Here is a 19,753-nt window from a genome sequence, read left to right as displayed (position 1 = left end):
AGACATTAATGCTATAGATTTCTAAATGTGGCATCAAAGGATGCTGTTATATTTGAAGTTTACACAGAAAATCGAGGTGATGCTCAATCTAGAAAAAAATAAAACAAATTGCAAATGGTAGTGACCTCCAGGCAAATCAAGCAGCATCTTTTTGGTCTTTATTTTTATTGGCAGAGACACTTTGATGACTGATGTTGCACATAATGTTATGTAACATGTGAAATATTTGGATTTCTCGTGTAGTAACTGCTGAAACTATGACATTAGGTATGTAGTACATGCTGTACGGGATTAGTAAGTATTATGGATTTGGGAAACAGGGTTAGACTCCACAGCCGCTTTAGGCTCATGCTCACTTTCAAAATGTACTTTTTAATTGTAATTGTTTTATTTAGACTAAACAATAGGGCTGAACCGATAAGCTTGAAGCTTCAATCATAACGCTAACAATCAAATGCTTGATCAGCATCTTCAAGTTAGATATTCCAGTTCAATTAATATGCAAGTTGACTCGATTATATCATTTCACTGTGAGCTCTGTATTAAAAAATTCTGGAAATACAAAAAAAAGCATTAGATCATAAGCCAAACATCCTCGTACAAAACCTCCTTCTCTTTTTTGATGGACATATCCTCACCATGGTCATGCCGAGAACCAGCGGGGTGATAAAGTAGATGGGTGGCTGTGTGTGTCCCTGCCGCAGCTCGTGGAATGTGTAGAAGAGATCTGTCCAACACACAATCCATAACAATAGGCCAAACACCTGAGAAAACAAAAAGGGAGAATTTATTATTAGTTAGCAAAAATGACCCTCAAGGAAATCTCAAGTCTAGCAGCCAAATGATTGTATTTTGTTTGTCCCAACATGGCACAGGGGGAAAATGGTAAACTAGCTAGTAAGCCTAGCTAATTCACAACCACTTACTGAGTAAGAAACACATTTAACAGCATGGTAAGTCCTCCTAATTGTTAAAAAAAGCGGTAGACACCTGCAATTGTTTCAAGGCATATTACCTACATTACAAAGGTTTGATAAAAGTGAAATAATTGCTTGCATCAACATTATTACATTACAGAACTATGAGGAAATGAGTGTTGAAGAGAGATAGGCGTCCAAGAGTTTTCTTTTGTCTGTAAATCATGCACAGTTGCAGGAGAAATATAGTAATTTCCATTGAACTTTAAAGTATCCAAATGTTTTAGAGCTTTTCAATGAAGCACAGATCCATAGTATTCATAGCACTAGAGTCGAGGGCCTTGTGAGGGACTGATCAGCCACATGCACTGTGATAAAATCTACAACAAGGAAGTCCCCTCTCACCGTTTTGAACCTGTTCATTATGGACATCATGATGTATCCTCTGTTGTTCTTCTTGAGATAGAAGAGGTAGATGGGGCAGATGGCCCAAAGGCAGATGCACGGCAGCCATGAAAGGACGGAGAGCTGGAAACATTCCGGGAGGTCGGGCTGGTCCGTGTGGAACGTCTGATTGGCTACCTGCAGACACAGGATATGGGAAACAACACTTTAGTTTAAAGTCTCCTGAAGTGTCACCATTCAGTCACAGTTTGTCCACAATACGCTCATCCTGGATATCTGTTTATAGTCCTCATACCCAAATGGTGATATATTATTACAGTGCCTATTCTACCCTACAGTATTTAAATGATGAACTTTTCCAATTTTATAAACCGGTATGACTGACAAACTGGTATGTCTGACCTTCTCACTGATTTGCAAAAACTCTGATAAGACATAACCTTCCAAAAATGTATCACTACACTTCCAACACCCAGGCAAAAACACTACTACTACTGCTTTATCAGACCACATGTTTCCCTCCAATACTGCGAGAATATTAATCCATCCGTCATGGGAGAATGAAACATGACGTGAAATCCACTTCTTTGCATGTAAGAAAGGTCTGCCAACCTCTGTGCGATATCATAATAACCTTAAATTCCAGGATTAACAGCTTTACAAGCCGGTGAGAGGTAAGAGCTACAGCAACTTGACAACATTCCTCTAACCGTGGAATATGTAGTAACCAGGAATGTGTTTTAATCTTCTAAAAGAAGCAAAGGCATCAGCAATCGTTTAGGGGTAAGACAGAAACCGCTATAAGAGATACAACCAAGATGTTTGAGACCATTTACATGCACTAAAACTTATATAACACACTACAGGAAAGGAAAAACCCCCAAAAAGCATAGTACGGCCTCTTCAAAACATCTTATGAGACACATTTTGCCACAAAAACAATGCAGAATATGGGGTAGAAATAGATGGGGATAGTGGTTTAGTGTGCTGACCATCAGATGTGGGGACCAGGGAGGCACAGGTGCAACCACCTTGACCCCAACTGCAGTCAGCATGCAGCTGTGTCCTTGGGCAAGATACTTATTCACTACTCCTGTGGGGAGTATTCAATGTATGCATGTCTAATACATATAATATGTAATGTAGAGCGCTTTGAGCACTTGGTAAAGCGCAAAAATAAATACTATAAAATGATTAAGGTTCTATTAAATGTTGTACATTTTTCAACACTACAATCACTAGAATTAAACTCCAGTCGCCTTCATTGTATTGAGTTGACAGCAGAAATGCCAGTGACACATCTGAAAGCCAAAATGATATAATTCCAGGCCCGTAAACTCAATGTGCCTCTTTCTTCCCATCTCCCTACATTTCTCTCCTACTCTCGGCTGCACTTGACAATGGCCTTCAGTACACACGAGACACAGCATGCAAACTGAAGAAGCAATTAAGGCAGATAAGCCGACGTGTGTTAATCCAATGAGCTAATATTGTTACGACTGTGTTTTGAGTGCTGTTGACATGTATCAAGATAAGCAACACATCCAAGGGTTGTTGTGACCACTAAACCACAGAAAGCTGAACTTGGCTCACTGTTAGCTCTTTCAGTTCAACTACAATACTAAAGCAACAGCAAGCGATGTTCTGCATCAAGAAGACGTGTTTGTGAGTTGCCATGTGAATTTGATCAAGTAATTCAGAAATGAACTTCTGTAAGACGAACTTTAAATGTGATGATCTGATTTTCTAAACTGTTATATTCAGCATTTACATCTTATTGATACCAATACACCCTGTGTATATTGTAATATACATGTTGTGTATCGCAATACAATGACCATATATTTAATTTAACGTATTATGTTTATATACTTTTTTTAAATGTATTTAAATTTTGTATTGGACATTTCACTTTAAATGCCTACGTTTATGTATTTTATTTTATTATATATATATATATATATTTCATTACATTATGAACATACATTATAATTATTATTTATTTTTAAAAATTATTTAAAACATATTTTGAACTCATGTGTAATGCCTAACATTGCTGCTGTGACAACACAATTTCCTAATTTGGCATAAATAAAGTATATATATATATTATATTTTATTATTTATTCATGTTATTTTATTCTAAAATCGAGCAACTGTCTGATTCCGACACTGAAATGTTAACATGTGTTAATGTGTAACTTTTTCCACACCCTGATGTCATTTATATTGCTGCTGAGGAACAATAACTGAGTGATCCAGAGGACATCCGGAGGAGTTGGGTAAAGTAAACATGAAGCATAGTGGGATGCAGCCCTGACTCAGCCGTGGTTATCGTGCTCCCCTGGACAAACACAGCTCAGGGCCCACCCATAGACGGAACCAAGATAAACACAGCTGCTGGCCAACTCTCCGACACCACCACGCCCTTCAGGGTGTGTGAAAGTGTTGCGGTAATAGCTCGCGTTGGTGTGTGTGGCAGCTTTTAAATGTCTCTTCTTCAGGAATCCTGTACCCACTGGCCCTAAACACAACGTGATAAACTGATGGTTTCTTTTCTTATTCTTTTAATGACCACAAGCAAATATTTTCTGTGTTTTTTGTCTATCATACACCTTACAGAGCCGTTTACACTTTTGAATACACACTCAGACCTGATCAGGCCTTTTTCGTTACATACACCCAGGGTTGCAAATAACTAAGTCCCTTAAGTTGTGTTTTTTTCAGTTAATAGTGGAACTTTTGGGGATATGTACTTTTTTACTTGCCAAGGACCAACATTAGAAATATGTGAGCAGAACAGCCAGCAGCTATTAAGCTTAGCATAAAGAGAAACAGCTTGCCTTACCTTTTGTGCCAAAAAATCACCTATAAGCTCCTCTAGATACCAGGACAAACGTACAATCGAAAGCAACAAATGATGGTTAAAGATGACTAAATGGTGTACCAGTTTAGGGTGAGGTGTACTAAAGAAGTATATGCTAAGCATATTTCTCAAATTACAAACATATTCTGCTAATAACTTTTCACTAAATGACTGAATGTTGCTAGGTTTAAGTCACCAATATCAAATATAACCAACCCATCCTAAAGTGTGGTATCACTGTTTCTAATCCACATATTTCTCCGTGTGTGTGGATAGAAATAAAAGTCATACATGCAATAACCCAATGTACACACAGATAGAAAAGAGAATATGAAGCTAGTCAAGCAGTTAGCCTTAGACGCGCTCATAAGTCTACAATTTCATATTCAACTGATTGTTTTACAAGGAAAACCTAAAGAAGTTTCACTGCTTCAGGTTTTTGAGTTATAAACATGTGCTGTCCTGGTCTTATCCCAATATTGTATATCACACTATGGTAATGATGTGTACATTAATAAACAACGGTTTAAAAAAACATCAAAAGGGACAACACTAAAGTTACAAATGACAGATAAAACTAAATTCAAGTGCAACAGTTTTTCCAGTGAACAGGTGCAAATAAATACCAGCCTGACTTTAGTGTCACACAGTGTTGCATTTAAGAGTAAAAAGAAAAGGAACATTTACTTTTACTGCAGGTGTTGTCCCTCATTCATTTCAAATAAACAACAAATGCCTGCTAATCATGTAAACAACGTTCTTGTTTATCTTTCTCCAGTCCTGTATTTAGGACTTCACTCTCATCCTCCATGTTTGTCACATATCCTCTCAGTTGATACATTTCTACTGTTGCATATTATATACCGTCTTATCGACCAACCCTTTTTGAGTATTTTGTTCACAACAACACATTTGATGTGAGTATCCTGTTTTCTGAAGTTTCAGAGACTAATCGAGATGAATATCTGATAGAGCTATCAGCACAGCACTGGCTGCAAACAGGCAACTGTCACGCTGCTGTTGCCTCTGCACCATATGTGTTAGAAGTAATGGCTTCTGCAGAGTTTGCATTGCAAATGTGTCCACAGCACAAACATTTATATATTCTCCATTCCAACGTTTTGTTGCTCGTCATGCCAACCCGAGCGGCAGGGGAGCGGCCGACAGCACATCATTCGTGTTGCGTTTGTAACAGACATCCCTATCACACTCGGCATGGAACAGAGGGCTGAAAGCAAAAGTCAGATTTAAAAGCATTTAGTTATCTCGACTGCAAACTGGGGGAAAGGCAGCGAGTAAATACCCAGTTTAATAACTAACCACAGCAGACATTGTGTTGTATTTGCTCACACATTTCTTCTTATCTTGGCTGCAAAGGCACTGTACAGAAGAAATGGGTTAATTAATCTCTGCTATAGCGGCTTACCTTCTAAAAGGAATATTCACACAATGAAGAAACGTTTCAAACATTTGTCAGGGGAAATTAACATTTGTGCTGAAAGTGATAAAAAAGGAGATTGTTTCCAAGGGTGAAGGGACAAAATAAAGGCTACGGTTTCTAAGCTTATGTGGTTATTGCAAAATGTGTTCCCTTGTTCATATATTTGATCTGATAGAGAGGCTGTTATCACATTAGCGCTGAGGCATTTCAGTGTAAAAGCTTACCGATACAATCTGACTCTGAAGATTGTGTAACTGCACATTAACAATCAATATTAATTCACACACTAATCGATGATGAAATATATGGAACTTAAACGCAATACAATTGCCAAGCCTTATATTACATTGAACGTGATAGGCTAAGGGGTGGGACATTTCTAAGCCGTGGACCAATTACAACTGAACTAGCCAGCTGCAGTACAGGCAGTATGAGAAAAGTAAAGAACCATTTCTGAACGTGTAGTAGAGGCACAACATTTAAATGATATGAATATGTTCCTCCTTATATGTAAACTGTTGAAGGCATTACCATTATTGAAAAGTAAAACTGACTTTTACTGATGACTATGAGCTCTTTACATACTGAATGCGGAAGGGTTGGCTTTTATTCCATTTCACAGGCTTTCAGGAACTATGAATGTAACCTGAAACTCCAACAAAAGGTGAATGAAAAGGATTAGGCACTACTGTGATACCAGGGTGCCAGCAGAGACTTGAAACAAGAAGGTTACTTCAGTCTGTTAACACCTCACAATAAAAGAACAGCGAGTCTGGGACTAAGAGTAAATGAAGCAGAGCGTGTTAACCTACAGGTCTGTCATCTCCAACCCTTCTGAGTTGCCTCCCTGGGTGGCATTGTTGCATAGAAGCAGGTTATTATCAAAGGAGGGCTTCAAAGCAACAGGGATCTATAGTATGGCTTACACAAGTTACATCATTGCTTAATGAGCATGAATCAATGTTGAGAGTTGCCCAATGTGGGGTCAAGTGAGATGCAGCAATTGCATGAATCACATGAATCAATCCATCATTTAAGGCCCTGAAATTAGTTTCAAAGGACTTAATCACATGGTCTTAATCACATGGCTTGAATAGGCGACAAACCATGTTAAAGTGAAAGGGGTACTCCAGCTATATTTTTTAAACAGGATTCTACAAGTCCCATATAATGCAGCATCTTAGAGGCGTCCGTCCTCCATCCAGTTCAAACCCCATTCCTCCAGTTTAGAATCGAAGTCTCAAACCCATTCCAAAAAAACACTTATTATATGACTTCAAAAAGTATTTTTACAGGTAAAGCATTATTTATGTTGAGTAAACTAAATTGTATGCAATGTAATATCAGTCTAGTACCCCTTTTAGGGATGTCACAAAAACCAAAAATGGTTCCAAATACATTCTGAAACATTCTGAAAAAAGAAAGAGAAAACCCAGGGGACACGTCTTATTTTCTACCTGAAAGCTACATCGTCAACAATCAAATATGTTGATCCTGGTGCATAAAGATGAATTATGGTGTGTCTACTCTGTAAACTATTGTGCAAAGATGATCTATGATTTCATAATGATGTGTTCAGTTGGAATTTTCGGAAACTTCGTTTTTAGAGAGAAAATTACAAAAAATACAGAATAATGTTTATTTTTCATGACTTCTAACTTCCGAATGCACATATGTATGTATGTAAACAGTGATATAGCATTTAGTCTGTCTGCAATTACATCATTTAATCAGGGTGTGGAGATTTAATGATGACATCGATTGAATGTTTTTACAGTAGTATGGAATAGGTATTGTAAACGTTGAATTGCAAAGGTGTTGGTATACCAATATAAACTGTATTCTACATTTCTCATATCGCTCTTTGCTGCTTGTTGTGTTGTTGTTTATTGGGATTAAACACTCAAGAGCTTAGTGAATCTCTTACATTAGGGCTATGTGGACCATGTGTACTCGATTCAGTCATGAAACATCAGCTGATTCTATACTGAACGGCCAGCAAATATTAAAATGAAAATTAAACTGTATACTATCTACCTAGCTTTAATTATTTCAAAATGCTCTATTTGTTTATGGTTTTGGTTTACTTTAATTCTACTCGAAAGGGACTTCCAGAATCATCTGTATTGTCCTATCATCAATGCCTGTAGCAACCTGCCCAGCGGAAGCAGCCCTTTTTGTTTTTTGTCTCTATTTTTGGTCTGTGGTCAGAAAACAATGCTCTAATGATCATGTGAAATTGTGTCTGCTGAATGCATAAGAGGGCAATATGTTTAAAGCATCTTGCCAGAAAACACATTAAAGTATTACACAGTGTGTATCGGTCAGCTCTTTAGCAGTTCTTATGTCAGGATTCCAGCACGGTTACTGTCGCTTTAAGAGTCAAAAAATGAGAGCAAACCGCCGACAACAGCAATCTTTTAGGCCCCATTTTATCTTGTTATTTTGAGTGATGTGTCTCCAAATAAAGTCCTGATAAGATTTAGGCAGGACAGAGGAGAGAGGCCATGGATGTGATAAGTAAAGTAGACCGTAAGTGTTTCCAAACTGCTTAATCGCATAGTTAAACAATGAAAGGAGTCATGATAAAGCCAGAACCTTCAGGGGTAGTTTGAATAATTGGATTTAAATCCCTCTTGAATGCTTCTTGGATGCATTTGATTTAGCAATTTGAGATAGGAAAGCTGTCCCATCCCCCCGAGATGCATGGAGTGACTGAGTGTAAATGGGATCTTAGATCTAATATAGGAATAATGAGTGACAAAATCCATTTCCTGTAAATGTTCCTCACAGTAAAATCATTCCCAAGGTTTAGTGATGCAAAGCTATTAATGTGAAGCAGAAGAAGCAGGAAGTGATCAGTTTGCATTACTGGTACCACATTACAGCTCTAATAGGAATACAGGGAAGCACAGGAGAAAACAGTGAGACTAAAATATAGAACAAACCCCTAAACTATAAATACCCTTGCTTAAAAAATACCTACGGAGACCCTACAGGACATGAAATATAATGAAAGTCGGTATAACGAGTTTTTTGCTCGGACAGGAGACAGCCATTTCATTGCAGACTGATATGTTTATGTGTAGTAATGTTTGTATTTCGCACTCGGACTTCATTTTAAGGACATTTCGGCCAGGAAAAGCTATATGTTTAAGCAACGGGACGACAAAACAAGTTTCAAGGGTTTCTATTATCATGTGCACAGCAGCTACAGTGTAGTAGTGGCAATGACAATCTCACCCCTAACCCCAACCCTAACCCTTCACTTCACTGTGTTTATCTTCATTAGATCAGCTAAAGAGAGACTGCAGGCGGCTATGTTTGAACCACAGACACTTCTGCAAACTGCCAGATTATTACGCTCAATTATTATGTTTATGAAGGAGATGTTCGGTCCACGGGGCGCATCATGTGTGTCTGTTTCTGCTCTGCTTGGCGCTGCTCTGTGTCCGCGCGCGCGTGCGTGTGTGTGTCGGAAACCCGCATTTGTTTTCAGAGGACATTATGATACTGTGACACTTTAGCAGCGGGGCCCAAACGTGGAAACACCATACAGCTACATAAATAGCATAAATACAGACAGGTAGATATAGATTCTAACAAACAACATAAACACATATTAATTAGTGAGCTTGTTGATGTTGGATTTCGTAAGTTTAAGAAATGCTGAGGCAACACCCTCTCAGAAGTGGTGGTAACTCCCCAGAACAGCGGTTCCCAAACTTTTTTTGCGGCGCACCCCCTTCTACGTCCCAACCGGGTTGACGCACCCCCCAAAAAAACGCAATAAAGCTTTGTTTTATCGCCATATAAAGACTCATGTTTAATCCTGTGCAAATAACCAGAACACGCATGACGATAACAACATCAACAAAGTTTCTATATAATGCAACAAAGAGAAATTGCAACGATCCACAACATTAAAGAGCATGGGCTCAGAAACGGATAACGAGGATTAAAACGAGGATCAATCATTTCCTGACTCCCGCGCATTTTCTTCTCTCGGATTCGTTCCTATTCTCTCCGTCTCTGTTGCCTCCAGATCCTCACTCCCTCTTTGTCCCTCTCCTCCTTCATGACTTAAGACTTTGTCATGAGATGTTCCACTTGACAGTTTCCCTGATTTCAGCCAGTTAATCATATTTGAAAGAATGAATGAAACCAGATGGTGCGCATATATCCTAGGCTACAGTGAAACGTAGAAGAAGACAGCGGCTGTCTTCTTCTACGTTTCACTAAAAACTAATAAATTATAGTTTTTTGATTTAAAATAAAAGGGATTACAAAGGAAATGTTTATTGTTCCTATTTTTTATTGTAGCCTATGGAAAAATCCCAATTAAAAAACAACACTGTAATATTTTTACACCAGACCACCATTACATGTTTCATCTCGCGCGCACCACACTTTGGGAGTCCCTGCCCCAGGCGAAGGGAGAAAATGTGGAAATTCAAATGCAAATCATTATCCTGTTTTGTGGGACTGCCCTGTGGGGTTTTGGACAGAGACACATAATGCCTTGCAAGATATTTTCAAATGACATGTGCCCACGGAGAGTAAGACTGTTTATTCGACTCATACCTCAAGAATGGACTAAAAAAGACAAAAATGTATTAGATCTGTTGCTGGTGGCGAGTAAAAAAGCTCTTACAAGGAAGTGGTTATCACCAGATAGCCCAAATTTAACCGCATGGATGGATATTACAATGGACATTTACAAAATGGAGAGGATAACATCATCTGTCAATCACAAACTGGAACTATTTGTGTCATGATGGAGAAAGTGGACTGATTTCGTAAAACCTCTCAGGCCAGATTTAATTTTTACGAACGTATGACTTCACTGTAAAGTCCTGATCAGTAACTTATGTTCGTATTGTTCGTCGTTCTTACTGTTTTTATTTTTATCTTTATCTATCTGTCTTGAAAAAACACTGTGTAATTGTTCCCTGCCCAATGTCAATACAAAATAAATTACAAAAAAAAAAACAAATGACTATTTTACACTGTAACATGTATTACTCCAGTAGCAAAGAAGTACTTTCCACTCAAACTAGTACAATAAACTAAATAAAGAACAGTCAGTGGCTAAATGACCTCATGTCATGTCTTACACTTGAATAGTTCCAAAGTTCAATTAGGTATGGTGACCATTCCTAAAACAATTTGAGAAGCTTGAGTCATGATGATGATGGGGTACTATTTCTGACTGTACTGTTTACTATTATTATTATCATTTTTATTATTACCTCCTTACTTATTATTACCTACTGCAATAACTCTGTACAACAATTCCCCTCTGGCTGACAGATAACTCTGTGCTCCATAGCGTCACTGTGATCACTGGACTTAAACCATACTGTAGATTCTATATTTATTCAGTTTAATATTCCACACCTTTGACACTTATTGTACATATTATATCCTGCTTTATATTCTGTTTTTGTCTATATTTTCTGTACCTTGTTCTGTCCAAATTGTATATCTTTTACTGTCTTTTAAATGCTATTTTATTTTATTGTAATTACAGTACCTTGTTTTATGCTGCTGCAAAGAAAACATTTCCCAAATTGGGATCAATAAAGTCTACCTACCTATCTATCTATCTATCTATCTATCTATCTATCTATCTACCTACCTACCTACCTACCTACCTACCTATCTATCTATCTATCTATCTATCTATCTATCTATCTACCTACCTACCTACCTACCTACCTACCTACCTACCTACCTACCTACCTACCTACCTACCTACCTACCTATCTATCTATCTATCTATCTATCTATCTATCTATCTATCTATCATTATTATTATTATTAATAACATTGCAGCTTTCATTTGTGTTTATGTATTTTAGTTTAGTTTCCTTTTCCATTATTCTATATTAGTCTATTGTTCTAGACTTCGAGATACCGTCGTACTTTTTGTTTTGTACGTCATATCCTTGCACATATTGGTCAGGTCTGTTTGGGACTGGGGAAGGGGAAAGGGTACATGTGTACATGTGTAATGTGTTGAGGTTTGTTGTTGCTTAATAAAAATATTTGAGGGAAAAGTAAGAGTCTCATCGAGTGAAACACTACTGTAATATCACTCTTTTTGAGGAGCGCGCTGGAAGAGACATTATAGATCTAAAAAAACAGGTTCTTGGACATTACAGAGCGGAATTATATCATATTAATCTGCAGTAGCTTTTGCAGAGAATTCAAAGTGACAACAGACCATCAACACACGTGTAAAGTAGTGCATATGGTGTGGGGGTGACAGACTTGTCTTATGCTTTCGAGTGTATTTAGAAATAAAATGCAGCAGGCCGTCCATCTGTTCTCTGTTACACTGAGAAGCTGTCGAGTGGTATGAAAGGAAGACAGAAGACCGTAAACTCTGCAGGAGGATAGGACCTGCTGCCGGCCATGTTTGCTTACGACATGGAAAACATTAACAGTGCTGTTCATGGATCTGTGTTCTCCACAGTTTGCTGGACACCACCGGTTTCCTTGAAAGTGGATTACAGGATAGATATTCCAATTCAGAGTGGACAAACAGTTAGGATTAAGAAGGAATTTGCGGCCCCGACCGTGGCGGGACTGGCTGGGGCACCTGCACCGTATGCCGGCGACCCAGGTTCGATTCCCGACCCGTGGTCCTTTCCGGATCCCACCCCAACTCTCTCTCCCACTTTCCTGTCACTCTCCACTGTCCTATCCGATTAAAGGCAAAAAGCCCCCAAAAAATATCTTGAAAAAAAGAAGGAATTTGCTAGTGAAACCAATACAGATCTGAGGGGAATAACCCACACTAGTCTCTAGGATATCTATAGCATGATAAAATGAGAGAACTAGTTTCACAGTTCTCCATGGTCTGAGATGCAACTAAATAAATGACCTCAAATGAACCAATTTCACAACCATTTCCTCATTTTTTTGCTGGGTTAGTAGTCTTTCTGTTCAGTTTCTGTTTCTATCTATCCTTGAAAATGGATCCTTTTACAAGCATGCTGGGGCAGATAGGTGAGTCGTGCCATATTGAGGCGTTTGCCTTGGGTGGACATGCAAAGTCAGCTAACAATACATGGTTCATTGACTGACAGATTTTGTGTACACAGGGCTCAAAAATACATTTTAAAAGTGGTTGCTAGGCTACCAAACAGTCATCAGCTTGTGGTTGCCAGCACTGAAGAAATAGTGGCCTTCTATAGTCACCTAATATTTAGAGGAATTAAGATACTAGGCAGTTAAATATCAGCCTGATAATGAGAATGTGACATCAAAGAATTACAGATTTAATTCAAAAACTAAACAAACATCCTTGTGTATTGTGTGTTTTCAGATATTTTAAAGAGTTTGAAACTAAAATGTAATCGGTTAACATTAATCGGTTATCCATTATACATTTCTTTGTGCATAAAATAGAATTTCTACACAAAAATGAATCCTAAAAGTTACTGGTTCCTTGTATTTCTGTAACCCTCCCTCTCAAATGTTGGGTACTGATTCGCTCCATGGATTCATTGGCCCTTTGCCATTGGATGCTTGGATTGCAGGTCCTCCAGTTACACAAACATAAGCTTGTCAGTCAGCTTTACTTTCACAGAAGATCTCCAATTGATCTTGATCCTACTCCCTGACGTATCCCCACCCACGCACAGCTAAAGAAACCCGGAGTGCATATTTCCAATTATATAGTATCAGAATGTGGGCAGTATATCTAAAATAAAAATGTGTTTTAGGGTGAAAGTTAGCTATTGTTCTATTTTTAAAAGTACAGCAAACACATTCCTGACATGCTTTTTAAATATCAGGGTTTTGTTTAACCCGGGTAACAGGGGCGCTGCGCCCTCTTACTTTCGGCGTGCGCCCTCATCCCAAAATGTTCCTTGTCAAATGTTAAAGTGAAGCTAAAAAACACAATTTCTGTTTGGCAGGTATAATTACTCCAGAAAATATGAAGATTATGTCAAATAGACCGTCAGACGGCATAGACAGCTTTGTTTTTACGGAGCTCCTTCGTCGTGTTATTGTTTATGTCTGGGGCCATTTTTGTATACGGCGTCTTGTTCTCATGAGAATCTATATCTTATATACAACATCAGCATTCGTACTATATTTTTCTAGATAAAACCCTGAATACGATACAATTTATGATACAGAGCGGCATTTTTAAACACTATATAGGCTACAAATACAACTTAGAAAATACATCTGGGGGGACAATAGTGCTAAGGGAATCATTATGTCGCTCCGATTCCCTGAAAGTGTTTCATAGAATAATCTAAAGGGAATCGGACTAAAGTTCTAGAGGGTGCTTTGAATTTAAATGGTACAACATTTGATGGATTAACAAGAGGGAAGGCGATTTTCGGGGTGTATTTACTGTAAGAGCCTTCTTTCTTACCAAGAGCTTTGTACTGTACAATGACCATTGACTTTCATTTTTATCTTGAATCACTTACAGAAATAATGTGGTGGCAAAGGAGTGACAAATGAGTCATCAATGGAAAGAAGAAAACAACATTCATCATATCGTAATATTTGAATTTTGCATTCATTAAGAATCAACCATTGTTTCCCTACAGCCATTGTTTGTTCCCAATGTGAAAAGGTTGAGCTTTTACATAACTTTGCATCTCAACTTCAGTGACTGGTTACACCTCAAATGTTTGTGAACTAGAAATACACTTTCCTACCAAATGTCTCTCAATGTTATGACTTCTTCAAAAGCTTCCTCTTTTTCACTTTCCATTCAGCAGCAGCCTGATCCTACATCACCTTAACCCTAACGGACATAAATTATTCCAGAATAATGCAATACCATATAGTTTACAAAGTCTGTTAACAGTCAGCTCCAGCTGTTGGGCTGCGCTATCCATCGACACACGAGTGAAAAAGTAAGATGCTAGTGACAGATTGAATAGTTTGTACGAACGGCTGCTGATGAGTTTTAGATCGGCATGTGCGAACTGGATGCTATATTCTGTTTCTTCGAAGCATTCTTACATACCCCTCTATTGACAGTGTGTCCTCCAATAAAATAACTTTGAAGTGAGTTTATGCACATATTCACGGTTGCACCTCTACAGTCTACATATCATGAGCAATAAAGCTACAATTCAAACCTTATGGCCTGTTTAAATGTGTTTGCCCAAGGTGTGATAAACCCTTGGGAAAAAGTCAGAATGGCCGACTTCCTTACCTCATTCAAAAGGCAACACACCTTTTTGGCCGCAACAGGCACCTGTACCATAAAGTCTAACACACTAATCTTTATTTTCATCATCGGTACCAAATTGCATCGAAAGGTGAAATATATTTCACAAACACTTTCAAACTCACCATGTGTATCCTTCACAATAAAAGCCCTCAACATACACGATGAATACTATATGCTCATCCAGGGGAAACTTAAATTCCCTCAGAGCATCTCTTTAGGAAGCGCCTCAACAAAATAGAGTATTGCTTGCACTTATCTTTGCAACCCTGTGTGGAAGTTAAAATATGTGTATGAGTAAATAGATGATCTTTATCAAAGACATATGGATATTTAAATGTTTGAACACACTTGGTTCAACTTCTTTCACATCCTCCACTGCATGACGGTGACCGTGGTGTTTATTAATGAATAGAAAGGCAAATAATAATTTAAATTCCATGTTATGTCATTGTTACTTTTCTGATGTTTTAGGTTTTTGCTGTGGTATTGTTTAGGTATTAAAAAGCCAGGTATTGTATTGATGGTAGTAACCAAAACTCTTTCCAGTTGTGACCAAAGAAACGATTCAACATACTGTGCTGTGAGCTTAAGTGAAATGAGGCTTGACCTATGGTGCGTACTGTCGGCACATCTAAAGAGTATATATTGTATTTAGTGTAACTAAAACTTGGTGTTAAGCTGAAATGATCAGTTAAATAATTGATCCACAGGAGATTATTCTGCAAAAAGTGTAATAACTTAAATGTGGAACTCATTTTCTAAGTAGAATTGTCAAAAATGTCAGTATTTGCTGGTTTGGGTAATGAACATGATGTAACCAATGACACAATCATTGGTTACATCACTGAGATGTGTTAAGTCTGAAAAATGAAGTTGGTATACTTTGATTTATTTCATTATCTGGGTCACACTGACTAACCACAGCATTTATTTAAACCAACAGTACCTTAAATATGCTGTGTAATTTCTCACAATTAAATAGTTTAATGATTTTCAAGGCAACCTCTTTGGTCTCAAGTTGGGTATGCTTAGGGAAAAAACCAAAGGGATGTGAATCAGTTGTGTTTTTTATCTTGGTCTTGTGAAGGTTAAGTACAAAATGGAAAACCTTCCATCTAAAGCAGGCAGAAAATAAGCATATTAGAAGAGAAGCAGAACGTTCAAACCCCCCTTTGATTTGGATTGTGAATAGGCTATGGCTGGGAAATCCTATTAAAGAAGAGTTGAACAATATTAATATGGATTTAACTAACGTAAACCATGTTTGAGCTACAGATAAAGGTCCGGTTACAAGCTTTTACAAACAATGAGATTGAAAATAATGTCCTTGGCCAAGCGTTCGTGTTTAGCCTGACTAACACTGAACATTGTTGCACTCTTGAGCCCTGGGGGATTACAACTACCGCCAGTTTGTTTGAAGTGGATGTAAACAGCATCAATTAGTCCAGGTCACCTCAGATGACCAGAAAAAACAAGCCAGCCCTTGATATAATATCCAGCGAGAGGAAAATCAGGTGCACAGTCTTAACCCTAGTGCCCCTAAAGTTGTGAGTGTTGTGCATAGAGGGGTTTCCTCACTAAGATAGCATGACAGTTTAATGAAGTGTGAGCTCAAGCATGGGTATGTCTGAATGGCACGAAGATGTTATCGTATACCACAGCGTAGAGCACCAACACAAATATTGGTGTTATCATGTTTTCATATTAGCAATAGATATTAAAGGTAGCTTATTTACTGAATATGCCTATCTAAACTCCCCCGCCCCCCCCCCAAAAAAGGCAAAGCAATATGGTATAAATCAAGGAAGCAATAGGTAACAAGGTAAAAAAAAAATGAATATTTGACCACATTTCACACCTGAATCATAACATTCACAGATGAGTCTGAGATACTTTCTCTATATAACCCAGTAAACACTGATTTACCACAACAAAAGGATCAAAAGTATAAACAGACTTCCACACAGACATAAATGAGGTCTATTACAAGGCGACATCTCAAAATTGGTTTGTTCAGGATCAAATTTAGCTATGTCAGACATCACTACATAAGGTAGTAAGATTTAAGCATGTAGGAATACACAATCGCAGCCGTTTGCAAGGTTTGTGTGATTGTAAGATAAGACCCACATTATTACTTATGAGGCAAAAAGGCAATAGACCTGACCCCAGTTTACCTTTACCATCCACACAGTGTGCATGCTGTGCGGGTTTCAAAGGAAAGTGTTGTAAAAAATTAGAAAACTTCCATAATACCCACATTGGGATTTATTTGTCTGTGGTAATACTGAGTTACCTTGTCGTATTAGCTATAGCTTATGGTATTTCTCATCTCCTAGAATATTAATCGTTGTACTCATTCATTTTGGTACTGTCACAGATGTCTGTGGCGCCAAACTGAGATATTAACGCAGCAATTTATTGTAATATTTTCCATTAAGATGTGTATTGGGACTGCTGCATGAGACTTAATCACCATAGAGAAATATTCCCAGTGAGTGTGTGTTAAAAGGCTATCTGTTAGATACTTCCTTCTTTATGATGTTGTTATCTCTGCTGCGCTGTCACTTTGATATTGATTGAGGGATGTAGCTACTGTGAACTGACCCTGAGACAAGTTTACGGACAATATCGTGTCTGAAGTGTATCATAAATACTATAATAACATCAACATTAAGCTAGCTGACGTTTATTAGACAGTTTACTACCGGAGTGTTGGTCCCATAGGAAACAACTGCTGTTTCCGACCTATTACACCGCGGAATACAGCATGACATTAACTAGGAGCCTTGTTAACACAGTTATGCTATTAAGTGAGTTGTTTAAATTAAGCTATGACCATAAGTGGCTTCTTCTGCCCGGAAATAAAACAATAGAATGACATAACATTGCACAGCCTTGTCAGTTAGTACGTGAAGCACACACCAATGGAGTTAGCGTAACTTGTGACATACACGGCGGTCGTGACAAACCGTACACCCGCAGCGAGTGACCGACAGGTACTCACCCAGAAAGGGAGCTCTGGTCCGCACAGCCGCTCCATCTCTGTCTCGATGGGAGACCAACTGGGAGCTCACCCTTTACCCGTACAGCCCTTTCGCCGAACAACTTCCCTTTTTCCTCGGCGTTAAAAAAAAAAGAGATGCTCGCTAACTGTCACATGCCACAAACACAGGTATGTGTAGTGGAGGCGCCTCGGTTACCGTGTCCCCCCCCCCCGGCAACAACGTGGAGCAATCAGGAAACCGTCTGCTCCTTCCGCCCTGCTGAAAAACGGAGAGAAAAAGTCCTTCAGTGCCAGGGGAGAATTAGTTATCCGGGAGGCTGTCGCGCAGGCAAGGCAAAGCAGGGTGTCAGCTTACCAAGCCCCGCCCCCATCGCTCTGTTTTTTGTTTTTTCCCCTTTTATTCAAGAACTGCTAAATGTCAATCAAACATCAGGGATACCCAGATACATGAGTAAAACTGTTACTTCAAGAATGAAATATAATGGAAATAATAATCAAAAATAACATTTCAGGAAACATATTTATTACATACATTTGGTTTTGATCAACAGTCAAAGTCAACTTTATTGTCAATTCCTCTATTTGTGTTACACAGACAGGGGGATCAAAATTCAGCTTCTCATCATCCTAGAGAATACAATATAAAAGAACAATACATGTGTATAAACACATACATACTATACTTACTAAAAATTATCAACATTTGGTTTCGAATCAGTCTATTTCCTCTTGAGACTGAAATGTTCCCTACAATAAAATGAGTTGTTAAAAATATATATATGTGTTTCAAATCCATCACCTTAAAAAAGAATATATAAATGTATGGTTTTTCCCATTTGTTCTCTCTGTTGCTCACTCGCTCTCTCCATCTCTGTACACATCATGACTCGACATAATGAAATCACTTATGTTTGCTAAGATTTGAAACGATTAAGGGAATTGATTTACACGTAGGCTAACACCAGGCAGATTTAACTGTTCCTCTTTTGCTAAATCAAACAAAATAAGGGTCAATCCCAGGCAAAAGGCGTTAAGTTGGCTAAATATAGCCTCATATAGATTTGTGTTAAGGGAGAAGAAGTACTCAGATCTGAATCAGAATCAAGTTCATTGCCAGGTACGTTTACACATGCAAGGAATTTGCTTTGGTGTCTAGTGTTGCAAACACAAACAATCTGGGGGTAGAAATCCACAACAATATGAAGTTCAGCCAACACATTGGCCCAATTGCAACACAAGCAAATCGTTCACTCGGCTTTTTACTCCGCATGCTACGACACTGTACCCAGAAACTAAAGGTTACAGCTTTTTGGCCCCTTACGCTCTAAACTAGAGAATGCAAGTTCAGTCTGGGATCCCTACACCGATAAAGACAAGGATGCTCTGGAAACAGTACAATGAAGAGCTGCAAGACTCATCTTTGGATGTTATAAGTAGGACAGCAGTGCCACAGAAATGCTCAGATGGTTGAACTGGGTCGAATTCAGTGAAAGGCGGCGATCGGCTTGGTTAGTCCTCTTCCTCAACTTTGTCCATAACATCTCAGCCCTTGTTGCACCTAGAGCCTGTTTGAAGTATGACCCACAAATCTAATTCCTTTAACTTTTAGTGACACTCTGAAATACTCATTCTTTCCCAGAAACAATCAGAGAGTGGACATGCTACCAAAAGAAGCTGTCATCACAGACTTTGTGGTGTGCTTCCGGCAAATGTTAACAGACATTTACGGGGGAATATTCATCCCCCACTGAGAGCATTGCCTCTGGGTTTTGCTCAGTATTAATCCAGATCATATCCAGAAATCTAACAAAATAAGTTGCAACTTATCTTGTACATAAGTAAAAGTAAAAGCACCAGAGTGTAGTAATACTCTGTTACAAGTAAAAGTCCTGCAATCAAA

At 38.4% G+C, this 19,753-nt stretch overlaps 1 protein-coding gene across 1 annotated transcript in view; it reads right to left on the bottom strand.

Moving 5' to 3' along the window:
* Positions 1-18,119, bottom strand: part of abcc3 (ATP-binding cassette, sub-family C (CFTR/MRP), member 3) — a 52,489-nt gene extending 34,370 nt beyond the window's left edge. The window contains 3 exon segments of the mRNA XM_063892766.1: positions 639-764; positions 1,323-1,499; positions 17,854-18,119. Coding sequence (XP_063748836.1) covers positions 639-764; positions 1,323-1,499; positions 17,854-17,889 — 339 coding nt within the window. The 5' untranslated portion in view covers positions 17,890-18,119.
* Positions 18,120-19,753: the final 1,634 nt, after the last annotated feature.

Source organism: Eleginops maclovinus, chromosome 10 (genome assembly GCF_036324505.1).
Source record: "Eleginops maclovinus isolate JMC-PN-2008 ecotype Puerto Natales chromosome 10, JC_Emac_rtc_rv5, whole genome shotgun sequence".
Classification (NCBI taxonomy): domain Eukaryota; kingdom Metazoa; phylum Chordata; class Actinopteri; order Perciformes; family Eleginopidae; genus Eleginops; species Eleginops maclovinus.
The sequence above is the reverse complement of the archived record's forward strand: the minus strand, read 5'-3'. Positions and strand labels throughout refer to the sequence as shown.